Source organism: Octodon degus, unplaced genomic scaffold (assembly GCF_000260255.1).
Source record: "Octodon degus isolate 3935 unplaced genomic scaffold, OctDeg1.0 scaffold00119, whole genome shotgun sequence".
NCBI lineage: Eukaryota > Metazoa > Chordata > Mammalia > Rodentia > Octodontidae > Octodon > Octodon degus.
Genome location: NW_004524695.1, coordinates 733364 through 759959, shown reverse-complemented (window position 1 = coordinate 759959; position 26596 = coordinate 733364). Strand labels below are relative to the sequence as shown.

General features: G+C 41.8%; 5 protein-coding genes across 5 annotated transcripts; 3 read left to right on the top strand and 2 right to left on the bottom strand.

Moving 5' to 3' along the window:
* Window positions 1-1493: 1493 nt before the first annotated feature.
* LOC101577086 (histone H2B type 1) lies at window positions 1494-1933 on the bottom strand. The gene has a single exon (XM_004640111.2). The coding sequence runs from the start codon at window positions 1913-1915 to the stop codon at window positions 1535-1537; it is 381 nt and encodes a 126-aa protein (XP_004640168.1). The 5' UTR covers window positions 1916-1933; the 3' UTR covers window positions 1494-1534.
* A 274-nt stretch (window positions 1934-2207) lies between these two features.
* Window positions 2208-2894, top strand: LOC101576685 (histone H2A type 1). The gene has a single exon (XM_004640110.3). The coding sequence runs from the start codon at window positions 2249-2251 to the stop codon at window positions 2639-2641; it is 393 nt and encodes a 130-aa protein (XP_004640167.1). The 5' UTR covers window positions 2208-2248; the 3' UTR covers window positions 2642-2894.
* A 637-nt stretch (window positions 2895-3531) lies between these two features.
* LOC111812286 (histone H3) lies at window positions 3532-4788 on the top strand. Its single transcript, XM_023700023.1, has one exon. It carries the CDS (start codon window positions 3679-3681, stop codon window positions 4087-4089), a length of 411 nt encoding a protein of 136 aa, XP_023555791.1. The 5' UTR covers window positions 3532-3678; the 3' UTR covers window positions 4090-4788.
* Window positions 4789-8318: 3530 nt separating this feature from the next.
* On the top strand, window positions 8319-8637 carry LOC101575881 (histone H4). Its single transcript, XM_023700032.1, has one exon. It carries the CDS (start codon window positions 8325-8327, stop codon window positions 8634-8636), a length of 312 nt encoding a protein of 103 aa, XP_023555800.1. The 5' UTR covers window positions 8319-8324; the 3' UTR covers window position 8637.
* A 14464-nt stretch (window positions 8638-23101) lies between these two features.
* Window positions 23102-23820, bottom strand: LOC101575497 (histone H1.3). The gene has a single exon (XM_004640107.2). The coding sequence runs from the start codon at window positions 23780-23782 to the stop codon at window positions 23117-23119; it is 666 nt and encodes a 221-aa protein (XP_004640164.1). The 5' UTR covers window positions 23783-23820; the 3' UTR covers window positions 23102-23116.
* Between the last annotated feature and the right edge of the window lie 2776 nt (window positions 23821-26596).

Below are 26596 nucleotides of genomic sequence, written 5' to 3'. Positions count from 1 at the left end.
CTTGTACCCTACACTAAACACACCTCACTTCTTATGACTCTTCACATAATTGTTTTATTTAGTAGCAAAACTGAGAGTGAGAGATGCTTTAGAAATTTCATTGTTGGAGACCAAGGAAAAAAAATCAAAGTCCTTCACATGATTAAAAGTTCGACAACCCAATGTATTAATACATAAAGTAACAATGCCACTTATAAACCAAGGGAGATTGGTTCCACCAGTCAATATCCACTCAGGACAATAGAAACAAATAAAGATAATTTTTATAAAAATAATTTAAGGAAAGGTATATACTTATTGGCAAACTAAAAAGCACAATGTGACCTTCACTATTGAAAAACAGTAGACAGCAATAAGAATAATATATAAGCCAGGGAACACAGAGAAAATTCAAAATTTTAGTGTATAGAAGACAGAAGGAAAGCCTGGGCCAGCTAGGGAAAGAGGGAAATGAACATGATTCTGAGAGTGTAGGAAGAAAACCAAAAAGATGGAACAAAGTTCTGATACCAGAAGGAGACACTATAGGATGGATACTATTGGCAAGGCAACATCTGGCCCTTATCTCCTCCTTTCCACCTCCCTACATTGCTAGCCCAACAATATTCCACTTGGGAAAACAAAAAACAATCAACCAAAAAAAAAAAAAAAAGAAAGAAAGAAAACAAAACAAAATATTAAGGTCTAGACTGGTGTCCGATCCGGCAGTGACCTCTCCACTGCTCACAGGGCAGCGAGGATCCTTAGGTGCCTTACCCCACAATCCAACCAGCCATTCTAGACAGTGACCAACAGAAAGTAAAAATCTTTTCCAGAAACTTGGAAATTCCGTATCAAGTTACTTCTTCTTGTAATTGACAAGCAACATCTGAAGCTTCACAGTGATCCCAGCTGTCTGATACTGATGCTCTTGCAATCCCCTAAAGAAAAGGGAGTTGATGTTTAATGAATGTAATCCACTAAGTGACCAGATGTCACTTACAAGGTTTTAAAGTGACTGGCTTCTGTAAGTATACTATCATTCTCGAAGGAAATCCTACCGATATTCTGCCACAATGAATTTGGCCTAATTTCCACATCGGAGGACACACAAACGTACAAACTACATATTAGAAAAATATTGTTTCAAATGTGTACTGTTAATACACACACCAGTATTACTAAGTTGTTGACCAAAAACTTAAGTGAGAACCTAAGAACAAGATTTGTCTGGAAGTGCAGTTCACTCAGGCTACAGTACCCATCCCACACACCGGAAAAGTAATAGGGATTAGGTTAAAAAGTTTGGAAATTAGAGGACAAAAAAATTTGCATTAATAATGATTATGCCATTCAACGCAATCTTAACACAGAAAAAACCAACCTAAAGAAATATAATTGTAAAATATGCAAAAGGGAGACAAGTGTTTAAAACCATTATTACCTTAATTTGTAATATATAAAGGGCAAAAGTAAAAAGGCATTACAATTCTTTTGTTGAGAAAATAAGTGGCTCTGAAAAGAGCCTTTGGGTTGTATGCTGCAGCGAGCGTGCTCACTTAGAGCTGGTGTACTTGGTGACAGCCTTGGTGCCCTCAGACACAGCGTGCTTGGCCAGCTCCCCGGGCAGCAGCAGCCTGACGGCCGTCTGGATCTCCCGGGAGGTGATGGTGGAGCGCTTGTTGTAGTGCGCCAGGCGCGACGCCTCGCCCGCGATGCGCTCGAAGATGTCGTTGACGAACGAGTTCATGATGCCCATGGCCTTGGACGAGATGCCCGTGTCCGGGTGCACCTGCTTGAGCACCTTGTACACGTACACCGAGTAGCTCTCCTTGCGGCTGCGCTTGCGCTTCTTGCCGTCCTTCTTCTGCGCCTTGGTCACCGCCTTCTTGGAGCCCTTCTTCGGGGCAGGCGCCGACTTCGCTGGCTCAGGCATGGCAAACACAACTGAGAAACCTAAGGACGAAAGAAATGATAGTTTTCCTGCGAAAGCAGCATTAATATTTGCAGGGCCTTTACGCAAACGTGGTTTTTAAAATCTTAGGCTCTCATTGGAGAATTTTGCGCGGTCATGGGTCATATGCAAATTTCACTTTTTTTTTTTTTCTTTCAATTCTCTTTTGCAATTGGTTGGTCTGTACAACTGCTTTAGCAAATCAAAGATTGCGATTTACAATCCATAGTAGAAGTATAATTACTTGCCATTTGGTTAAGTAGCTATCCTGCTCTTTTCCTCTTTTTTTGTTGATTCCTTCTGTTTGGTTTAGGGATGTCTGGACGCGGCAAACAGGGCGGCAAGGCTCGCGCCAAGGCCAAGACGCGCTCGTCCCGCGCCGGGCTGCAGTTCCCCGTGGGCCGCGTGCACCGCCTGCTGCGCAAGGGCAACTACGCCGAGCGCGTGGGCGCCGGCGCCCCGGTCTACCTGGCGGCCGTGCTCGAGTACCTGACGGCCGAGATCCTGGAGCTGGCGGGCAACGCGGCCCGCGACAACAAGAAGACGCGCATAATCCCGCGCCACTTGCAGCTGGCCATCCGCAACGACGAGGAGCTCAACAAGCTGCTGGGCAAGGTGACGATCGCGCAGGGCGGCGTGCTGCCCAACATCCAGGCCGTGCTGCTGCCCAAGAAGACCGAAAGCCACCACAAGGCAAAGGGCAAGTGAGCTTAGCAGCTTTACAAGGACCCCAGTATTGCAAAACAAAAGGCTCTTTTTAGAGCCACCCATGTATTCAGAAAAAGAGTGCACTGGTTTTCCTGCTACAATGGGTATTTTCTCGCAGTTTGTCTTTCGCGGTGTAAAAGATACTTAAACTATACAGTGCATTCCTGGAATGTAACCAAAAGTCTCAGGCTACTTTATCAAACGATTACAAGTTAATCACTGCAAGCCTTCTGAGGTGGAAAGTCCTCAAGGTCTGACAAATCTGAGGAGTTCTAGGTCTGTAAGTAGCCAGGACTACCTTTGAAAGGGAGTCTGGCCCTCAATAAGTAAGACAAAACTACATTTCTAGAAGTCAAGTGGCCCCTAATCAAGATATGCTCTACCCGAGTAGAAAGAAAGGTATGTTCCCCAGGCCATCTATAACTGGATACATTTTGTACAGACATAATAATGCCTGGGGTTTATGTGTGCTCTTATATGTCAAAGTTATGTTTTAATTGAAAGCTTAGTTTAATATTGGATTTGTAATTTTTCAGTTAATGATCACAACACGTTTATAACATCTTTAAAAGTTGTTTACATGCCAGTATGTTTAATGTGAGGTTAAATTTTCTCCATAAATAGGGATTAAAATTTGTTTGGCCAACCTTTAAAAAAAAAAAAAAACTTGTGGTGCACAACTTTTAAAATTTTATTTTGTAAGCAATGTACCATCGCCTCAGAAGGAACATCTGAAATGAAAGGCATGAGAACGCCGCAAGAGACAAGCTAGAAAACAGCAGTTTAAGGAGAAAGACTAGCAAATGATGTTTTTTGGTTTTTGGGTTTTTTTTTTGTTTTTTTTTTTTTTTTCTTTCCCGAAATGCTATCGAAGTTTAAGTGATCCGGAAGCAAATGTAGCCACCAATACTTGTGTCCCTAGCTGTAAGGTAATAGTTGCCTGATCCAATCAGAATGAGACTCTCTTTACATATAAATACAGCTAGGCTGTGCGAGGTTCCATTTTATTATTTTCCTCTTTTCTCACTGAGTTTATAATGGCTCGCACTAAGCAGACAGCGCGCAAGTCCACCGGCGGCAAGGCCCCGCGCAAGCAGCTGGCCACCAAGGCCGCCCGCAAGAGCGCGCCGGCCACCGGCGGCGTGAAGAAGCCGCACCGCTACCGGCCGGGCACCGTGGCGCTGCGCGAGATCCGGCGCTACCAGAAGTCCACCGAGCTGCTGATCCGCAAGCTGCCGTTCCAGCGGCTGGTGCGCGAGATCGCGCAGGACTTCAAGACCGACCTGCGTTTCCAGAGCTCGGCCGTCATGGCGCTGCAGGAGGCTTCCGAGGCCTACCTGGTGGGGCTGTTCGAGGACACCAATCTGTGTGCCATCCACGCCAAGCGGGTCACCATCATGCCCAAGGACATCCAGCTGGCGCGCCGCATCCGCGGGGAGAGAGCTTAAAGTTTTCTTGAACCACTGTAAAACAACCCAAAGGCTCTTTTCAGAGCCACCTACCTTTGTAAAAGCTATGTAGCACTACCATACTACTCAGATGGCAGGTGGTTCACAGGTAAACAAGTCTCCATCCTCAACAAAGATTAAGGGAATACTTAGGTTCTATTTTTTGGCCTGGGTGGCACTTCCTAATTTAGATGTGCTTCACTTCTCTGGGCTTCATTACTTTGCTTCTGAGAGGTATGACTTTTATTTATGCTCCTAGTCACTTCCTTAGGCTTTTGGAGGCTATGGCATCCTTAGTCCCAGTAATTCACCCTTTGAGGGGTTCTTTTACTAGGTGTGGTCACGAGCCAGCCTATTGCCTTCCTGAAGTTGGTGGCTGTGCCAGCATTCTCTCCCTTGTTCTTAGCTGGAAATCCTGACATGAGCTTGAAGGGAAAGGCACAGTGTCCTCTGCCTGTGTCATTGTTCCTTGGGTAACCACGCTTTTAACCCCACCGTGACAAGGCATTTTCTTTTCAAGGTTCCCAGTGCTTTGAGTGTGGTTAGAGAGAAGCCATTGCCTACCTGGGAGGAGGCATGGGGTGGGGGGCATTCTCAGGCTTAGAGGTGATGACCTTGAATATAATGTACAGGAAGGCCTTATTTTTGGAAGCCTTACACCCCACCAATGTTTCTCACTTGTAACATTTCTGCTTAAAACAAAAGTCATGGAACATGCAGTTTCAGATAGAATTTTAGGCTTCAGTGGCCACCCACTTTCCAAATATAGTTGTTAAAGCTGAGAGTTTGTGCATATGGTCTGTTTTAAGCAGACCATCCAGTGTGGCCCATCACACACAGGGCAAGCTCTTTGTCTTACTTGAATTCCTACACCAAATTGCTTCTTGGCCTTTTGGCTAAGATCAAGTGAATTCCTACAGTGAGCTCTTTAAAAGTCATCGTAATTTATGTCAAATTATCTGCATATCTATTCACTTTTAAATCTGCCTAATAGATTATAAACACACAGAAGTATGGAGCTGTGGCCTTCCTTCTTCCTTTCTCTCATTAGCATCCATCAGCGCAGTTCAGCCTGGCCTTGAACTTGTAAATAGTCCAACTTGGAACTCATCCTGCCTCAGCCACCTGAATGCTGGAATCTCAGGTGTGCCCCACCATGCAGGTGGGCTACAGGTAGTGATTTATGTAAAAGAATGTGCTAAAATACGTGCAGCAAGTTTGTGGAACTTGAACAGGATGAAAATGGAAGCAAAATGTCTTCTGTTGCTGATTCTGGCCATCATGGCTGATGTTCCAATTCATGTTTTCTTAACCAGTGGAGCTCTGGGTAGCACTGCAACTGCACTGCTGTTTAATCCTTGTTACTCATTTTAAATGAAATGAATCTTGAACAGAAGGAATAAATAAGTAGCTGCTACTCATTTATGCTTTGGATCTCTGAGAAGCCTACACCCTGCCTCTTTTTCTAAGAATTGCAATAGTAATATTGTAAAAAGAATTTCTGTTCAACAATCATTCTGTAATGTAAAGTAACATGACACTTAACAGTGTATGAAATAAATTGAGAGAGAAAAGCATTATTTAAGATAGAGACCTGAGAGAAGCCATTGACTCCAAAGTATCAAAGCAAAGTAAGGGTTTGCATGTTTTACAGGCAATGAGGAAGTTAAGGGCCTTTTCTGGAATCAGGTATTTGAAATTTGTGGTCACTGGTACAGCTCATATTTTCAACTCAGAGGTTGAACACCCCTTGATCTTGGAATGTTTTGCACAGGAAACATTTCATGGGCACCATAAGTACAGGGCATAGAAAAGTAGGGTAAAGGGAAAATATCCTCGTACAGTAAAATGTCGACTGGCTTTTTTCTTCAGTGGAAATTTAGACACCTTCACATTCTGGACAAACAAAATAATTCTGGGAACAAAATGATCTGCGCCCAGAGCGAAAGAATATCATTTATTATTGAGAATCAATAACAGATTTACCTACATATAAGATAGTACAGCAGGAACTACAAAGTTAGGACAATAATATACAGCAAAGCAGCAAAATGAGAACTGCTTTTCCTTCCTCTTGTGCTTGGTGCGACATTGTCTGACAGCCTGCTGTGTATCTTGTGTGACTACTAAAGTAATTCTGGGGTACACTCAAGCATATCAAGAGGACATTTGGTCTCTGAGTTTACAGATATAGTTCCACTATTGAAATTGGAGAGCGTTTTTAATCTCTAGAATATTTTATTGCCAGTTGTACAAGTTGAGTAAAGACTTAGAACATTTTTCCCAGAAAATTTCATAAATAATGTCTTTATTATTAATAAGAATATCAGTGTCATTTATCCTTCCACGTCTCCATTAGATTATTGTTAGTAATATGCATTGCATTCCTGAATATATAGGATTTTTTTATTTTTATTGAGAAATAAATATGAATGAGACAGTTTCACAGCTGATTAATAGGACAGTTTTGATAATCAATATAGTATACATTGTTATCTTCTTAGTGGTTATCCATAGTACAAGAAGCAGACACGATATCCTGTCCAAACACTATTAGTACACCTCTTTCTTCTCATTGAGTTAAGTGAAAGTAGCTGTAAATTTATCCTATTTTGTATTTAGAAAAAACAAAATGATCTTTCCTTTGTATCCTTTTTTTTTTGTCCTGTCAGAGGTGAATATTCTATTGGCATCTAAATACTATAGGTGTTTGAATTCAACTAAACAATCTAACACTGACTAGCAGTCTATAGTATTAGTGGGTCATCCTCAGATATAGGATCTCTTAATGCATCTCTGAGCACATTTATGGATCCTAGAATCTCCTGACCATCTCAGGACCCTGTAGAACACTTATTTATTATTCACACCATTTATTTGTTTGTACATTTTTATTTAATTTTTTTTTATTTTTTGCGGAACTGGGGATTTTACTCAGGCCATTGTGCTTGCCAGGCTTTTCTGTTTTATGTTTTCAGCCCTTTCTATGTTTTTAAATAGTTATATTTAAAATACATGGAAGTACAAAAGAAACACTATTAACATCTCATCAAAACATCTAAAAAATCAAAGTTAGTAAAATATTAACATAATTATGTGACTATTCATTAATACATACAACAGCCAGATCTGCCAATGTAAGCTACAACATTGTGAAAAAGCAATGTTTAAATGATTTGCTGGATTAATGACAATTAAAATGCTGCAGGAATAGCACTTCATGCCACTTACATTGTTATCTGAATTCATATCATTTAGAAAAGTTAAGTTCTGGTTTGAAATTACAAAAATAAACATCGGAATATTTGTGTATCTCCTTTCCACATTTCTTGAATGTCGCGTGTGTATACTAGGGTAAGACTTCATGTAAGGGACAGTTATGATGAATCCGGCCTATTCCACTAATCATGGCAAATCCCAGCCTCCTACCCAAAGAACTTAAACTTCTCATGGATATCATGGTGAGTAAGGTATTCATCATTCTGAGGGACTCTCAAAACTACATTGAGGATTCTGTCTTAGGAGAGAAATGAATTCTGACTTCCTGACATGTAACTGATGCATTATTCTACAAAGAATGTGTATAAAGCAAAAATACACCTTAGCCAAGGCCAGACAGCAGTTGCATGGAGCATACTCTTGAAGCTGAACGCTATGATGCTGGCTGTTTGGAGAGCTGTTCCTGATTAAGGATACAAACAAGCCATAAGCCTCGCGTTCCCAGAAGTAGGATCTCTTGCCTTCAGGATCTACCCACGCATAAATCTTCAGTGGATCCCTCAATGCTCTTAAACTGAATGACTAGCAAGTCTGTATGTTACCCCTCACTAGGTTGCCAAAGGACCCTGCTTAGACAACTACACATACATTAATCAATAAAATACTGAAGGCCCAAACAATGATATCAATTCCTTAAAACTAATGTGTAATTACGGAGTAACACCACGTACCCCCATTTCATACACTGAGAAATCTGAAGTACTGCCTCAGCTTCACCTTTTTCCTGTAACCCTTACTAATTGGCTTGTTCCTAGCTGTTTCACGATTGGCTGCTGCCTCTGGCTCCACCCCTCTGCACCAGTCTGAGCAAGGAAAAAAAAAAGCTCCGGGAGGCGGGAAGAACAGATCCCGCCCCTGGTTTGAAGGTTTCAAACAGGTCCGACATAGCCCTATAAAAGAATTGTCACCTTAAGGCATGAGTCAGTGTAGCTCTTTCAAGTAATTTAGTCTTCACTATGTCTGGTCGTGGCAAAGGAGGTAAAGGTCTCGGCAAGGGCGGCGCCAAGCGCCACCGTAAGGTGCTGCGCGACAACATCCAGGGCATCACCAAGCCCGCCATCCGCCGCCTGGCCCGGCGCGGCGGCGTCAAGCGCATCTCCGGACTCATCTACGAGGAGACTCGCGGGGTGCTCAAGGTCTTCTTGGAGAACGTCATCCGCGACGCCGTCACCTACACGGAGCACGCCAAGCGCAAGACGGTCACCGCCATGGACGTGGTCTACGCGCTCAAGCGCCAGGGACGCACGCTCTACGGCTTCGGCGGCTAAGAGTGCACTCAGGCATGTGCGCTCCAACGAAGTAAAAGGTCCTTTTCAGGGCCGCCCACTTGTCTCACTCACTACAAAGAGTAGTATGCTTGTCTCAGTGTTGACTCGGCTCCAGATTGGCCTTATGAGGTTTGAATAAACATTTTTAAGGGCCCCTTGTGAGGTGCCTAGAGACTTGATATTGTCACCCTTACCTACTCACTTTGGTTTGAGAGATAAGTAAATGTTTATAGCTGTGGTTAAGTTAGGACTTCGTGCTTAGGTGTATGAGACCTAGACCTAATGCAATTTTAGAAGACCACTTCCTTAATACCAGGAAATGATTACTATAATTGTGCATTTAGCCCTTTTAAAATTGATATTTTTCTGCTGTCCCCATACAGTCACTATGTCAGTGGGTTTTACTCTGAATTTGTGAGGTTCTTGTGTCACGTATTTTAAAAGATGGCATGGTTGGCCAACATTTCCTTGGCTTTGCAGAAAAAAAAAAGTTAATTTTTCCGAGCTATGAGGGATGACAGGACTGTCAGGTAACGACTGCCTTTTTTCTTTCGTCTTCCCACCACTCAGATGTTGTAAGGGTCCAGGACCCAACATTGAACTGCGGGGAAACGGTTTAATGATGGATCACAAGAGATGCTTCCTGGAACCCGAATCATCACAGTGCATCTATTCCAGAAGAAAAGCAACCAATGTATTGTTGACTGATACAGCAGTTGCCATACAAAAGTGTTTTCTCAGTTTTCTCTGGCAGCCTCTACCTTGACCTGCAACCTCTTTAAGAAAAGTTGGTGTTAAGTGATCCTCTTCCTGTTACCTATCACACTGTATGGGAAAAACAGAATCTGATTCATTGCATGCTAGAGAAATCAAAGGATACATTTTCCACTTTCTTAGCATTATTGAAGGATTTCACAGTAGTCTTGTCTCCTCTCTGGAGAGGACATCTTAATACATAGATCAAAAAGTCCTTTGAAAAGAATGGTTAAAAACAGAGATGGACATAATGAATTTTGTGGGGTTTATTTATCCTGAGGCCTGTCCCTCCTTTGCTGTCAGTCTACAGTCTGGTGTTTAGAGCTGAGATTTAGAAACCTATTTAAAGATACAGATATGTAGCAAAGGGCCTATTTCTTTAGCACAAGCTCCTTTCTGTAAGATATATAATATATGTGCTTCCTGTTCAGTACCAATTCTTAACTTGACCTGGAACCTTTTATTTCCTGGACTTTTTTCTCTAACAAATCACCTAGTCAGGATCATGTCATTAGATCTGATTTTATTGCTTCACAGCATCCCAAAGTCTGTATTTGAAATGTCCTGCTGGAGTGTCAACCTGTCCTTCTCTTGCTCTCATTAGGATATTGTAGCCCAGGACAGCTAACTGTTCACAGCTGTGTCTCACACTTGGCACATAAATTACCTGCAAAACCCTAAATGGAAACTTCAAGTGCTCTGGGATCTTGTTTGGTTTTGACATGCCCTGGTCCATTTAGATTGAACCTTTTTGAGTGACATTTCTGCAGTTTGACCAGTTGTCTGCCACCCAAAGCAAGCTAATCATCTCAGTCCCTGCCCAAAGCTTTCGACTTTTTCATGACCCTCAGAATATACCAAATCTCACTATCTGGCAAAGAGACCTTTCATGATTTTATAACTTCGTCTGTAACACAAGGAACAACACACTATGTGTGCATAGGTGCTTATTAAACCTTGTCTCAGGGCCAGGGGGATGGTTTGGTGGAATAAGTGGCTTCCCTGACAAGTGCAAGGGCTTGAGTTCAATCCCTGGTTCCACCAAAAATAAAAAAATCCCTTTTAAAAAAATAAAAAACTAAAAAAATAAGCCTTGTCTCACGGGAACATTTTTTAGTAAGGTGAATTTCTGGATTTCATCCTAGACCTAATGAAACAGAAGGATTTTTTTTTTTTTTTTTCTGGCTCCGAATGCCTTCAGGGCAGGTTTGAGTCCTGGGGATCAAACCACAGCAACCTGAGCCTGACTGCTTTGTTGAAGCAGCCACTTAAAGAATTGAGCTAAGGGCCAGGCCCCCGACCTAATGAAACAGAACTGCTCTGCCTGGGACTAGCATAATTCTTTCACAAGCCTCACAGGTGTTTCTTGTATGTGCTGCAGTTTGAGTCACTCCACTGTATCCTTCTGCGTAGTTCCCTGGAATATGAGTGAACAGCTATTAACCTCGGCCTCCTGTAGGTTCCTTTTTTCTGTTCTCGCTGGAAGCGGCAGAGATCTGGTATGCTATCATAAGAGTCTCATCATGTGTCCGCAGGAAGCATCATGTTATTCTCTCGGTCGTTACTCATCTCCCATGTCTGGACATGGCGAAGGAGGCAATGGAGACAAAGGCTTAGAGAAGAATGCTATTACTGAATGAGCTCTGAATGGCCCAGTGTCTCATTTTCTTGCCAGAGACACCTGGGCTGCTCTACCCCTTTATTGTGGACTGAACTCGGCCCTCGCTTGGAGGTTTTTTTTTTTCCTCAAAACAGCCTCCCTCAATCTGTAAATTGCCTGGGACACACACTCACCTGTGAGTCTATTGCACCTGCAAGTGTGGTCATCCTGCGTGCGCATCTTGGGGTGCTAGGACTACAACTGTGCACCAATATGCCATGCTTGCCAGCAACGTCCTGTGGCAGATCACACACATCCCTGAGCCCCATATGGCCCAAGACTTAGATTATTATCAGGTAGATCACTAAGGACACAGTGATGGGTTCTGTGTTGGTTTTTATTCAGGTTTAATCAGCAAAACATGAAGAAACAAACAAAGGAGTCCCAGACAAACCTCTGAGTACAAGGAACCACAAGCGTTTCCAACTTTTTGGCTGACATAATGAAAAAGAAATTTATTAAAAAAATGATTAAGTGTACTTGTACGTGTTAGGCCTATATAATGAGGCCATTCATTATAGGTAATTTGTAGGTGATTTAACTTGATTCTTTTTTTTTCCCATTACATGACTCTCCATTCAGCCTCTCTTCTCCATACTTACAAGAGCTTTGTGTTCATTTCTTCTCAAAAGGAAATTTTAAATTTTTCTAAATATTATCCTAATCTCTAAGTCAAATTGTATGGAAATACTCCATTCCATAATTATCATCAAGACAAAATTCCTGGGATCCTGCTGGATTGTTCCCTTATGCTGGAAATATTGTATGCTTTTCACCCATACAAAGGCACCAGTATGGCGTTGCCTTATAAAACATGCTCTTTCCCTGATAGAAACATCGCTCACTTCATCGTATCTGAATGGGTGGCTAAAAGAAACCAGGAATTTATATCTGAGTCTCCTTCTCTGATTTGGAAATATAAGAGAATGTGTACCATGTGAGAAACTCCTTGGAAGAACTTTCGGCTAAGCATTTAGCAAATCCATGGGGTATCGTCAACTGTGATAACTAGGTTCTATTTTTTTGAAGTATTAAAATTTTTTAAAATCCCCAAAAAACAAAACTTTATTGAAAACAAATTTTTTAACTATGATATGCTCTTCTCCATCAAATACCATTAAGGAAAGAAAGTAATTTGGAACTAAGTTTGCTTTTTAAGTGTACTGTATGTAATGGGTCAACAAAATTTTGTGCTGTAACCATGGAAAACTATTAGGTTCCCTTATACTTCCTGTTATCTACTCTAAAGAATATGTTCTCACCCTCCATTTGAGGCTGCTTAGTAATAAGTAGCTATCTCCCTCCCCTCCCTAATCTAATTCCTGTAAACAAAGTTTGCTTACAGAGATGACTGCAAAAGGGAACTAAATGGGCTTAAGACCTTGTAATCTCAGACTGTGCGAGGCTGATTAAATGCAGGTGCAAGATAATGAAACTAAACAATGTCTCCAGAAAATTTAGGTTGAATAATGATCACACTGACCCTGAAAGCATTATCCTGTGTCAGAGGATAACTGTTTACAAAAGTAGATGTGGTTCTCTGTTTTAAAGCCAGTCCCCCCCACCCCCCCACCCCCCCACCCCCGCTTCTGGGCTAGCTGCTGTTCAGTCTTCTCCTGCATGAGAGCTGACAGTCCTGAGCTCAGCAATAAAAGGCTCTTTTAAATTCCTATCTGGCTGATGTGGTTCCTATTCTGCGGGACCCATACCACTGTGAAGTAATACACAAACCAAGTTAGCCATCCTTACGGGAGACGGATACTAAGATTTGAGTGTTGTAAACTGGTGAACTAAATCCATGCATATAAAAGATTAACAGTGCATAAAATAACTAGCATTAAATATTGTTATACAGTGAACCTCCCATCGTGTCAAATGAAAGAATTCCATATTTCAAAACATTTTCCTTCAATTTTTTGAGCACTTTCCTATATCCAGATTCTGGCACTGCCTATCTGTTACCCGTGCTTCTGTCTCACAGCTACTGGACTTCGACACTTGAACCACTGAGCATAGAAAACACATTACATCATCAAATCCACTGGAACATCCACCATGGCCCTGGGGCTAACACGAACACTAAGGGAAGTTTTAATAAAATTGACAATCAAAATAAAAGTTTATAGAACAAATAGAAAGTACCATGTAGAGCATTCCTGGTAATAAAAATGAATGAGAGTTTATGTGTTTTACTCTATAGTTTTCCAATCCTAGATAAAAATTATCAATATTTGTTAGCTGGTTGAAATGGCCCAGAAGTCCTCTGTGACACCTCTAAAAATAGAAATTATTATTTAGTATGTAATTATCAAAGACACAATTGTCTTTCTACTGATACAAAGCTAACAAAAGAATGCTTCAGAAATGTGGTAGAGCCAATAATTTTCACATTAAACTTGTAATCTTAATCAAACAGTCTGAGCAGGAGCTGGATCAGCGATCCTCGAGAGCTTTATCACTTGAGGTATGTGCTATGGCTCCTAAGAGCAAGTAGCCAGGGAAAGCTGTAAGGACACAAAGAGGCCTGTCACTTGCTGGCTGCCTGCTGCCATCTGCCACTACCTGCCTGTGCCGTGACGCCCTTCTGCCATGCCACAGTGCCTCAGACCAAGCCAACTAGGAAGTGAAAGCTCTACAATTATGAGCTACATGAACCTTTCCTCCTTTAACTGTGGGGGTTGGGTATTTTGTCACAATAATAACAAAAGTAACAAAGAGTCAAAGAAAAGTTGACATAGTTTTATTGGTACAATTTTAAATATTTTAATTAAATAAAAAACAAAATTTTAAGGGAAGGGGACGTTACTGGAGACTAAAGCCTGAGCTACATCCCCAGCCTTGTGTTGTGTTTTGTTTCTTACTTAAACCACTAGTCTACCTACACTGGGCTCCAATGGGCACCCTTTGGCCTCTGACTTCCAGAGTTCTTGGATTATAGTCCCATGCCACTGTAACTGGCTCTAGGGATAAACTGTATTGCATCACAGTTTTTGAAAATTTCAGACATGTCATCAACATATACATAAAAACATAACATTAACACTGACAATATCTCTTCTTGGCACTCAAATTAATAACTTGTGCTTGTGTTTGTCTCAGTTACTCTTCTCTTGTTGCTGGGACAAATACCTGACACCCAAAATGAAGGAAGGAAAGACTTATTTTGCTCACAGTTACTTAAGGCTTCAGTCCATACGGGCTGGCTCCAAAGCAGAGTGGCACATGGTAAAGAGCAAGAGAAGTAGCAGCAGCAACAACAGCAACAGGCCAACAAGGGCAACAGAGAGAGAGACTCTCTGTCTCTTATATTGCATTCAGGTTCTCTGCCCCAGGCTGGGGAAGTACACACATGCATAATCCCAGCAGTACTAAAATCCATAATCCCAACCTTGGATTAAGGTAATCCCAGGGGGTTTTGAGCTAATTTCAAACTCTAGAAGTCCACACCCCATGACTACATGAGGCTTTGGGGGGATAACTAGACATAAGCCATAACAATGTTACTGGGGATTTATGATTTTGTCTGGATGTCCCTTCAAAGTCTCATGGGGTCCTGGGAGGCAAGCTTTTCTGAGGCAGCTGAATCTACAGTTTGTGACTAGTTCGTTGTCTAGTGCTGGGAATGGGGCTGTGAGTGCTACACCTACTCTAGGGCAGGTAGCCTGCATACAATATAAGGGCAGAAAGGAGGTTTGCTCCTTCCCTTTTCTCTTGTTTTTGCTCTCTTCCACCACCACCACCGACTATTACCCCTCTGCCTCTTCACTGTGCCTTGGAGCCAGCTGATCATGGACTGAAACCACTACAAACTGTGACCTTACTAGACCTTTCCTCCCTTAATCTGGGGCATCAGATGTTTTGTCTCAGCAACTAGAAAAGCAACTGAGACAGAATTAACACTGGTCCTTCACACTAAGCTATAGCGCTAGCCATGTTAATTTCCAGACAAAGTTACATGAACTCTAACTTGCCCACGTTGGGCTCCAAATTTTTTTTTCCCCCCAGAACCAGGGATTGAACTCAGGCCCTTGCACTTGGAAGCAAGCACTTATTCTACTGAGCCATTTCCTCGGCTCTATGAGCCATCTCCCCAGCCCTCAAATTTTTAATTAATAATCTTCATGAGTTAGCCACACGTGGATGAACACACACACATACACACACATTTTAAGCTTTTAATTGAAAATGTTTTGCACCAAAATAATGCTTATGATCCCAGTACTCGTGTGATTGAGGCAGTAGAGTCACAGCAAATTCCAGACCAGTACAGCCTGCAGAGTAAGACCCTGCTTTAAAACAAACAAACAAAACAAATTAAAAAAAAAACTATGATTTTATTCAGAGATCATATTTTATTTAGGGGGAAGAGATTGGGTGTTGTTGTTGTTGTTGTTGTTGCTGTTATTGTTGTTGTTTTTGAGACAGGCTCTTGTAGTGTAGTTCAGGCTGAACTTGAACTCACTAAAAAGCCCAGGCAGGCCTAGAATTTACAATGAACCTCCTGACTCAGCCTCCCAAATTCTGGAATTATAGGTTGTGCACTGAACCTCACTAGAGAACACAAATCTGATTCACTTATCTAACATGTACCTATTAGTAAATTATCCTATATAATCATTTCAAGCTTATAAGACTACTTGCAGACACTCTTGGATTTAGAAAACAAGGCCCTCAAGTGATGTACCTTCACCCTGGGGCAGGCAGTAAACTTTCTGGCCTGCCTTGTTGTACAGATCATAAGATCTTCATTCCAGGTGTCCTGCTCCAGTCACCCCTGAAGGGATGACTGCTGCACACAGAGGCCAAAAAAAAAACCTGGACACCACTTCTGAGTTCCACCATGAATTTTACTATCATTGAATCACATCCAATTTGTCCAATCCTATTTCTACCTTGCTGCCCATGATTTATGCAACCTTAATATAAAAATTTCTAATTTATCTTTGGTTTGATCTTATCTCCAATACTACTATCTATATCCCATAAAACTATGATGAGATAAAGTTGTTATGCTCTTCTTTTGAACTTATTCTCTAACTTTTTCTGTTGCTGTAACAAAATACCCCAAACCTGTAAGGTAAAGAATGAAAGGTACAGAGGCCGGGGTTCGATCCCCCTGGTGTGCCATGTGGCCCTGCCCCCAGGGTGCACTGAGACAGCAATTGAGACTGGGTGTGGTGGCGCACACCTGTAATCCCAGAGCCTGAGAGGCTGAAAACAGGAAAATCACTATGAGTCCAATCTGCGTAGTGAGACCCTGTAGACCCTGTACTAAATTCAAAAAAAAGAAAAGTGTATTTGCACTCACAGTTCACAGAGTTTTAGTCCAGTCAACAGGTTCCTAAGCAGGGCAGCACAGCGGAGCGCAGCACAGGAGAGTGCCTATCCACGGTGTGCTAGTAAACAGGAGGAGCGAGCCTCCTTTTCCCTGTTATCCCAAGCAGGCTATAACTCTTCTGGACAGTGCCCCCTTACACAGGGTGAGGCTTCCCTCTTCAGTCAGTCCAGGGAGCCCCTCCAAGAGCAGTGCTAATTCCAGTCAGAAGACTAATTTATGACCAAACACCCTTATTTCCAGTATGACACTCCCTGGACTGAACCACTTCCAACGTATAAAAGAGGATTTAGGGGCATCTAGACATAAGTGTTTGTGACGTGGGTTATCACATAAGTGTTTGTGACGTGGGTTATCGCCATGACCCATTATAATAAACAAAGAAAGATGCACCCCTTTCTTCTCCTGCAGAAGATATAATCTAAATAATATGAATGCAATCTCTGAATGGCCAGTACCCTTATCTTGCGAAAAAGAAAATGTCAATTGCTAGTTCACTATTTCTCCATATCCTCCCTACTGCATCTGCCCTGAGTAAGTATTGATATTTTACATCTGTAGATTTTATACAAAAGTCAGAATTTTTTTGTTGGAGTTTTTTAGTGTCACCAACATTTTAGAATAACATACTTTACAAGTTCTGGAAGGTAGTCTATAAATCACACCAATTAAGAGTTGAGTCCCAAAACTAACAAAAAACTCTTTTTGACATTGGCTTCTTAAATAGGAAAACTCAAAACTAGAGTAACTAAATCCTTTTACTATCTGGCAATATTGTACTTCAATGAACAAGATTTTAAAAATTCAATTAAATATATACCAACCCAGAGCACAGAAAAACAGGAAAAAATTAATTCCCTAGAGTTATTAGAAATTCATGCATTAAACTTTTCCTGTATTCAATAACTGTGCACCATTTCACATAAGGACATTACCAGAAACAACTAGATTTTGAAGGGAGAGGAGGACAGGGAGAAGAGCAGTACAGGCTCTAGGGTTGGCTTGCCTAGGCTTGCCTCAAAATTGAGGTCCTCCTGACTCAGAGTCTTAAGTAGCTATAATTACAGCAAATCACACTAGGCCTAACTCATAATTAGTTATTTAAATTAGAGGAATGTGTTCATAGAGATGAAACCTGAAGCAAGGAAAAGATTATCAAAGAAAGAAAATAGAAGGGGTAATAGAAAAAGAAAAGAAGAAGAAGGGTTTTGGGGAAAAAATAATAATAGAAATAAAGATTAATTCGGGTTGGTATTACTACCTGTCAATGTGACCAAGAAAATACAACTGTGAAACAGAGCTACCATCTTTCACTTGCACAGCACAATCGGGGCCACAGTACAATCAGAGCCAGTACTCATTTTCCCCAAGCCTATTTTGGTTTGGTTGTGGCAGAATGCTCAGAAGGTGAGCTGGAGCTAGAGGAACTACACTTCAGAAACTGAATCCATAGCAATGAAATCCTCCCTGCTGAGAGACCAAGAGCATGGGTGGAGATCAAGTGGGCGGGGGTCTGGCAGAGGCACGTCCTCTTGAGCTTTCCAAGCACTGAGTACAAGACATGGTAACAATTCAAAAATGAACCTGAAGCTGGACATAGTGGAGCATTCCTGTAGTCCTAGCATTTGGGAGGCTGATGTAAGAGGATCACGGAGTTAGTGGACAGCCTGGGCTACATGGTGATTTCAAGGCCAGCTTGAGCTACATAGTGAGACTATGCCTCAAAAAAAAAAAAAAAAAGAAAAGAAAAAGAAAAAGAAGAACCTGAGTTTTTCATTAAATGACAGAAAAAATAAGTGGCCAGTACCCTTATCTTGCAAAAAAGAAAATGTTTGTTACTCCACACAGTAACAAAGCCTCCACCACTTAAAAGTCAGGTAATTACTGTAATGAACGGTACAAGGGGCAGAGACCAGCTAAACCCACCAGGTTTGGGTAAAGGCAACATGGCATGGAATTTATTGTGCCCGGGTGCAGGCAGGCACAAGCGAAAAGGTCATCTGCAGGGAACAAAGACAAGTGTGTCCCTGTCTCAGTTACTCAGTTACTCTTCTCTTGTTGCTGGGACAAATGCCCAACATTCAAAATGAAGGAAGGAAAGGTTTACTTAGCTCACAGTTACTGGAGGTTCAGTCTATACTCAGCTGGCTCCAAGGCAGACTATCACATGGTAGAGGGCAGCAGTTTATGGTGGCAGAAAGCAGCAAAACAGCAAGAGCAAAAGGGAGGAGTAGCACCAACAGCAACAAAAAAGAGTCTGTCTCTCTCTCTCTGTCTCTTATGTTACATTCAGGCCATCTGCACCAGGCTGGGTGTAACACTTACCCCCATAATCCCAGCAGCACTCAGACACATAATTCTAGCAGTACTCAGACCCATAATCCCAGCAGTTCTCAGACCCAAAATCCCAGCCTTGGATCATGAATTAAACACAAACTGTGAAACTGCGCCTCAATGACTGCATGAGGCTTTAGGGAGACGAATACATACAAACTATAACAGTCCCTTTCATAAAGATTGAAAGAAGGCAAGAGAAATTACATGGTAAAATTTTAAGAAATATCTGTGGTCAAATTTTGCTGGCTGTCTTACATCGCAGTGAGCAAAGTCCCTGAAGCATTCAGTGTAAAACTTCAGGGGGCTCCAGAAGTACCCAAAAGTCTAGGGACCTGTTGGTTGTCTTTCATCTCTTATCCTAACTTTTCCTGTGTCTATGGATGGCAGACTAAGCGATGAACTGAGTTCCTTGCTGAAAACAGTGCCTCTGCTGGCAAATAGGCTGGGGCCGGTGAGTCCTACTTCAGCCCTAGAACTCCCAAGAACGTAGAATGCTCAAAGTCTTCTTTGCAAGCTGGTTCTGCAAGTTACTTTTATGTCACACCCATAACCTATGCCCTCCATCAGAAGAGAAAATATAAAAATGACCCTCATACCTTTATGCTATCTTTCATTCTTTGTTCCTCTGTCCTCCAGCAGTCACTGGAACCCTAACGTATTTGCTGAAAATTTATAAGAAATTGGCAAAAAAATAAAAATAAAAGTTCTCCTTCCCTTGAAAATAAGTGTTTATGCAAGGAAGAATGATACGAATTGAACATGACTTAAGTCAGAGAAAGGTCCTGAAAGGCCAGACTCCCTTCTGCTGCACTCCTTGTGGTTCAGGAACGGAATGGCTAAAGGACAAACATGGACACTGATTTTGGTTTGATGAGCCTAAAAAGGAAGTAAATTCAGCCACTTTTCCATAAGAGACAGGGTAAAATGTGAGGAAACTCAAGGAATCAAGAAGCCTGTGTTAGAGACCCAAGTCCATTTCATGTACTGGCAGCAAATACTCATTTCTGGTAATGAGGTCTTTCAAAGTCAAAATTTTCTCAACTTCAAAAAATTACTGCAGCAGGAGATACAGCTCAGCAGAATAAGTGCCTGCCTGGCAAACGCAAGGTCCTGAGTTCATCATTTAGAAGTAAATCATCAATTAATTAATTAATCACTTCAGTTACACCTAATGCTACAGCTGTAGAATAAGACACAAAACATATTTCTAGAAAGGCTTTAAAAACCTTGAAGTAGCGATGTGATGGTCACTGTGATTGCGCTTATTGCCTGTGGTATCCCCTCCTCTCAGTAAAATCTTCACGCTTTGGGCTTGCAAACCTCCCTGATCTATGATTCCTGTCAGGTAATTCAAATCTGTTATGTAAAATAGGTATATTCATTTTACCATTTCACATTCTCTCATGATTCCAATTGTCCTTCTCAACCAAGGTACTCTCATAAAACGTTGTCTGGCTTTCATTAAAAAAACAAAAAATTCTGAGATGCGGCAGAGACCCCAAACACTTGCCATCCTGCTGAACAGAGAGGAAAGATAGTCGTGGCCACATTCCTCCCACTTTTTTCTTTTTCTTTTCTTTTTTTTTTTTTTTCCTCTTTCTTTTTGCAGTACCAGGGATGGAACTCAGGACGTTGCACTTGCCAGGCAAGTATTTATTCCATTGAGATATCCCCCCAACTCCACTTTTTTCTTTTAATAAAAAGGCTTAAATAAGATGTTAAACTTAATAAATTATTAAAAATAAATAAGAGAAAACAAAGATGACGCATTTCAAATAGGAGGGATCTTCAGCATTCTGCTCAAGATTTCAGGGCATCCATTGGACTGGGCTCTATATGAACTCTGAGGAAACATATGGACCATCTGAAAACAGTAGTTGGTAAGGATTTGGGGAAAATGATAGTTATCCAAAAATCTCATGAAGATGGGCTGGCCAAACAGTTCAGCCAATTAAAGCGCCTACAAGCAGGCACAGGGGCCAGGGATTGGATCCCTGGGACTGCTGTGCCTGACCTGCCCCCCACCCCCACCCCCGGGCACGCTGAGAAGGCAATTGAGACTGGCTTTGGTGGCGCGCGCCTGTAAGCCCAGCTCTTCAGAGGCTGTAAACAGTAGTGAGACCCTTAACACCCACCTGGTAGACCCTTCCTTAAAAAATACAAAAATATATATATATAAAAAATCATGAACAATATATTTGTTTCCTTAATAAATGCACAGGTCAGTTTGAAGCATTCACAGACTATAAGCACGAAGAGACCTGAAAAAGGGATCAAATAACATCATTACTACTGATCAAACCTATAGGCACTTCGAAATCGTGTAATTACCGGTATAGATAACTAGAAACTAACATTTTGCATTTACACTGTAAAAAAAAATTTCCCAATGAAGCCAATGGACATCTGTAGCTTCTACGCTATCAACTTTAGTGACAAAAATATTTTCTTAACTAAAAGTAATTTGTAAAACACACTCAAAATGAAACTGAGGGCCCAGGAAGATGGCTCAATAAAATAAGTGCTTCCCTGGCAAGTGCAAGGGCCTGAGTTTAATTCCCGGTTCCGCCAAAAAAAAAAAAAAAAAAAAGAAAGAAAGAAAAGAAAAGAAAAAGAAAAAGAATGACTGATGATCCAAGTGAACTCTTGTTCTTCCCCTTTTTTGCTATGCACCCCCTTACTTGCAACAGTGCAGCTTTCTAAGGCTTGTTTCCCATTGTCCACTCACCAAGCAGATGTTTTAGAGATCTGAATTAGATAGAAATAATATAGGCAGTCAGACAGGGCCAGGCCCTCAAGGAGACAATATGGAAGACAAGGTGACTTTCCAACTTTGGAAGAGACATACACTCCAGCTTTGGGATGGACCTCAAGACAAAAGAGTAAATAAATACAGCCACATACTTCCCAGGGCTGGGCAATAAGGATTAATATTCCAAATTAGGTATCAAGCACCTTGAAAGAGCCCTACAGTCACTAACCCAACCCCCAACAGGAAGAGGCCCTGTCCCGGATTCTTGCTGTCTTGTTTCTTGACTCGCTTCCTCATTTGATCCTATATTTAATCAATTTTACCTGATCAATGGTGCTTGTAATCTCACTGGTTAACCATAGTTTTGTCCCACCTCATGCCCACCTAAGCGAGCTCCCATGTTCCCCACCAGAGACCCACCTTACCGCATGATATACTATATAAAAAACCCCTGGAAGACACACACAGCTTCCCGGGGACAACACACTCGGGCCCCCTTCTCTTCCTCTCAGACAGAAGCTTTCTTCCCTCCCTAAGAATATATTCTGCTCAAAACCTGTTTGTTCCTAAAACTCATTCTTCGGTTTTAGAGAACAGGAACTCGTCCAAGGTATCTTTCAGGTCGGGAGTTTCATTTTTTTTTCCCCCCCTTATAGCATTTGGAGGTCATACTCCTACATCATTTTTTCCCCTATATCACAGGTACGGGGGAAACAGCTAGCCATGGCTTCCTGGGTGCCAATAGCTGATGAGGAAGCTATGTGGCACAAAAAAAATGCAAAATTGCAGAAACCTTGTTTCTTACCATACTTTAGCATCAGGGTGGCAGTGATAATTATGCAGATTACAGACCAGCACCAAGTATTCAAAAATAAAAATAAAAAACTGCCAGGAAGAAAAAAGGAAAACTCGTGCAGGCCTCCTGTGCTTCCCGATATACGAAAAGATAAACGTTCGGGAGTTCCAATTTCACTGGCCACTTCCCAGGACACTCATGCAATCTTAAATTAACTGATGCAACATTTTGAGGCAGCGCCATTGCGCCATAAACCCAAATACATTCTCATTGGCCAAGTCAAGGACCATACGGACCAATGAGAACATACTTTAGACAGCAGTGCGAAGCTATCAAACCTCCCCCCGATTGGCTCCAATTTCACTGAAAATGCCTACGCGCGGAAAACAAAAACTACCCAGGCCTAATCATTCCCAAGTACGCACCGCGGCACTCCGTGCAGTCTCTTAGCAAGTTTAACCACTCGTAACAGTTCTGGCGCACCGCGTACATTCCAGACGATAAGGTGGAGCACGATGGATGCGCACCACGCTGCGGGCTAGGCCCTCCCCCGACCACACTACCCGCCTGCCTTGGGCAATCAGATCATCTGGCTTACTTTCCGCGAAAACAAGTACCCACAGAAGGTTAGAGCAACACTGCACACCTAGCAGCCACAACCGCATCGATTACGTAGAGGCTACTAATGTGCGCACGCGCCCTGCGCAATGGCGAACAAGTTAGCCAATTATTCCACAAGGCGGAAATTTACAAAAACTGAAGCGTTCAGCCCTTTCAAATGATAATTTGGGTGGCTCTGAAAAGAGCCGTTGAGATGTGTAGGTGAGAAGACCCGTTGGCACTTTCACTTCTTCTTGGGGGCCGCTTTCTTGGCCTTCGTAACCTTAGGCTTGGCAGCCTTAGGCTTGGAGGCCTTCGGCTTAGGGGCCTTGGCCTTGGCTGGGCTCTTGGCAGCCTTCTTGGGCTTGGCAGCTTTCACCTTCTTGGGACTCTTGGCCACCTTCTTGGCGCCAGCAGCCGCGGCGGGCTTCTTGGCCTTCTTGGGGGTCTTCTTGGCGCTCTTCTTGGGCGCGGCGGCCCCCGCAGCCTTCTTAGGCTTCTTGGTTGCCCCCGCGGGCTTCTTAGGCTTGGCCGCGCCCGCCTTCTTGGCCTTGGGCTTGGCCTCCCCGGAAGCCGCCTTCTTGTTGAGCTTGAACGAGCCGGAGGCGCCGGTGCCCTTGGTCTGCACCAGGGTGCCCTTGCTCACCAGACTCTTCAGCCCCAGCTTGATGCGGCTGTTGTTCTTCTCCACGTCGTAGCCGGCGGCCGCCAGCGCCTTCTTGAGGGCGGCTAGCGACACCCCGCTGCGCTCTTTGGAGGCGGCCACAGCCTTGGTGATGAGCTCGGACACCGGGGGCCCGGTCGCCTTGCGCTTTCCTGCAGCAGCACCCGTTTTCTTTGCTTTCTTCTTCACGGGTGCTTTTTCCGCAGGTGCGGGGGTAGTAGGAGCAGCTGGAGCAGTCTCCGACATGTTTCTCTCTCACCAGTAAAGGTAAAAGTAGACTCAAAACTGTCAGAACGGCGTGTCCCCGACGCTGAAGCCTAGGGGTTTATATAGAGAGACGCTGCGTGGTGATTGGTTCCCTGCTCGGAGCGCCGCGCCTCTGGAGAAGAGATCCTCTGCTCTTCGCTGTGGCTGTGTTTGTTGCCCCTTAAAAAAGAGTAAAAATAAAAGAAACCCGGCCACGAAATAAGTAGAGATTTGGGGGAAACTGATCCGAAAAGCTTTAGGCTTCATTCATGCCTTGTTTTCTAAACCTACTTTCAAAACTGGCTTCCTGAAACTTCCGTGATTCCCCCAACTCTCTTCTAAACTTCGGTCAAATTGAGACAACTTTCAGGTTTTCCTTAAAAATACTATTTCTCTCGGCTTCGTTGGCAAACCTTTCTTTCGGAGCATTCTTCTGCACATTCTTATCTTCTCAAGAGCACATAAATAAATTCGTTTACACTGAAATATATAGGGAAATTCGGTTTTTTCGCGGAAGCAATAGCACAAGCTCTCCCCCGAGCTGTTTGCACTGAGCTGTTGGAATTGGCATTGGGATGCAAAGTTCTGCTTCCAAGTGGGCTTATTATTGAAAGAAAAATGAATTTTTAAGAAGTATTTGTTCTGCCAGTGTGTAAGATAGCATTGATCCCCTTGCTTTAATCATTTTAATATTTTCAGAAAGATGAGGGTGTGGCGCTTCCATTCTGCTTCTAAATATGATTTCCTGACTTAGAATGAGCATTGCAGATCAATAATACAATCTGCAAAGAAAATAATGATGAAAAAAATAATACTAACGTCTTAAAAATGTCAAGACCACTTTCTTCTACCAGGTTTGACCTGGAACATTAGGATATCTCATTGGATCGGGGCACATTTTTTTTACATTGTAAATTATTTCATGACTTATAGATCGTCAGCAGACTGCCCCACTTAATAACATATTAATACTCAAAATGATAATTCAAATTGCAAATAGTAATACAGATGGTTTAGATAGAAACAGAAAAATGTAACAGATCATAATGTTTCCATGCTTTTAAAGTTTGAAATGTAAACTAAGGTGTTGCTACCTGGGTTGTCCGTGCCCACCTAAAAAGCTGAGAAAACATGAACGCTTTGATAACTGTATGTTAGTTTGCAATAAAATAAAGCTGGTAGAAGTAAGTTATTATTGAGTAAATAAACAGAAAAACTAAAATTCTGTACTGTATAGTTAGCTATTAAAATGAATCTTTGTTTAAAAATGAAAAAAGAAAAGTTATTCAGTATTATATTTATCTGATAGACACTTCTCTTTCCAAAAATCTAATCTTTCTGACCTATGTTCAATTAAGATGTGAATGTTTAGCATCTAAACACAAAAAGATAGTAAACATTAAACATTTTATGTGTTCAGACTCATATGATTCCATGAAAATAATTTTATTGACTCATGATCTCTAGGTAGTATACACTGAAATAAAGTTTTTGAGATCTAAGAGACAGTCATGCAATATAAAAATACAAATACTGTTTATAACACAAGTTAATGCAACTGAATCAATAGCACTCAGAAATTTCTCTAGGAAACATTTTGTAGTTGTCTGAAAAAAGGTCAGCACATGGTGACAAGCATTACATGGGACTTTTTCCTTCGGAGGACATAGCTTTATGTTATGTGACCCTACAAATGCAAATAATAGGGTTTTTAAAGTTTAAAAAATTTGTCCATTATTTCAGAGGTATTAGAGGTAGTTCAAAAATGGTTGCAATTGTTCAGCGGTAAAGGTACACCCATTCAATGTGCATGGCCTATTTCATTTCTCTATAGCTTTGAATGGTCTCCCTAACAAAATTTCCAATAAATGACAAGGAATTGAAGTTAAGAGTGATTTCACCAGTTTGGTATAAAAAATCTCTGCCTTACATATAGGCCAATAATGGAGTCTCAAATTCTCCAGAAAAATTCATTTCCATATCTTTAAAACCAAAGTATGTGCTATATGCAGTTACAATTTTACTGTTTCAGAACTCCATGTTTATATTCTTTCAGGACAAAGTTACCCATACGAGGCTGAATTATAGGTGATGAAAACCCCCAGCTATTATTTCATAGTGTAGCCCTCAAGAAAGGACTGTTCTTTGTTTCATATCTGAAATTGAACAGATCCTGAAATAGAATACCTTCTTCATTATTTGTAACCATTTATTTTCTACATGTAAAAATATATATATATATATATATATATATATATATATGGTACTTATCTATTTTATACATTGTAGCTTTGTCAATGTTCTATAACCTCTCATCATCCTAACACATGAACATGAGACACATGTCTCACTCCCTAGGCCACTCCAAAATTCTGGTATCTAAGCAATCCAAAATTCACAGAACTTTAGGGGCCAGGGGAGATAGCTCTGTAGAATAAGCACTTGCCTGGCAAGCTCAAGGGCCTGAGTTCAATCCCTGCTTCCATTCACAGAACTTCAAAAATTTAAGAACATAACCACAGGATAATTATCCACAATGAACAAATAAAACAGAAGGACTATAGAGGAGACAGAACTTTTTTAGAATCAAATGGGAAAACATTAACATCCTATCAGATGGCCCTACAATAGGCACAAACATATTATATCTCTGTTGGGTCCTGAAAAGGAGACTTAAGCATTCAAACTCACAGTGTCCACTTAATATCTCTCGTACACTTGCAAGTGTACCAGACCTGGACGTTGCCTAATTTCTGTTATATATTAGAAATAGTCCAAAGTCCTCATTCTCAGGCATGTAGCAAGTGGCCATCC

Bases quoted from the DNA above. Each gene is read 5' to 3' on its own strand.
- LOC101577086 (XM_004640111.2), bottom strand. From the start codon at position 1,915: ATGCCTGAGCCAGCGAAGTCGGCGCCTGCCCCGAAGAAGGGCTCCAAG.
- LOC101576685 (XM_004640110.3), top strand. From the start codon at position 2,249: ATGTCTGGACGCGGCAAACAGGGCGGCAAGGCTCGCGCCAAGGCCAAG.
- LOC111812286 (XM_023700023.1), top strand. From the start codon at position 3,679: ATGGCTCGCACTAAGCAGACAGCGCGCAAGTCCACCGGCGGCAAGGCC.
- LOC101575881 (XM_023700032.1), top strand. From the start codon at position 8,325: ATGTCTGGTCGTGGCAAAGGAGGTAAAGGTCTCGGCAAGGGCGGCGCC.
- LOC101575497 (XM_004640107.2), bottom strand. From the start codon at position 23,782: ATGTCGGAGACTGCTCCAGCTGCTCCTACTACCCCCGCACCTGCGGAA.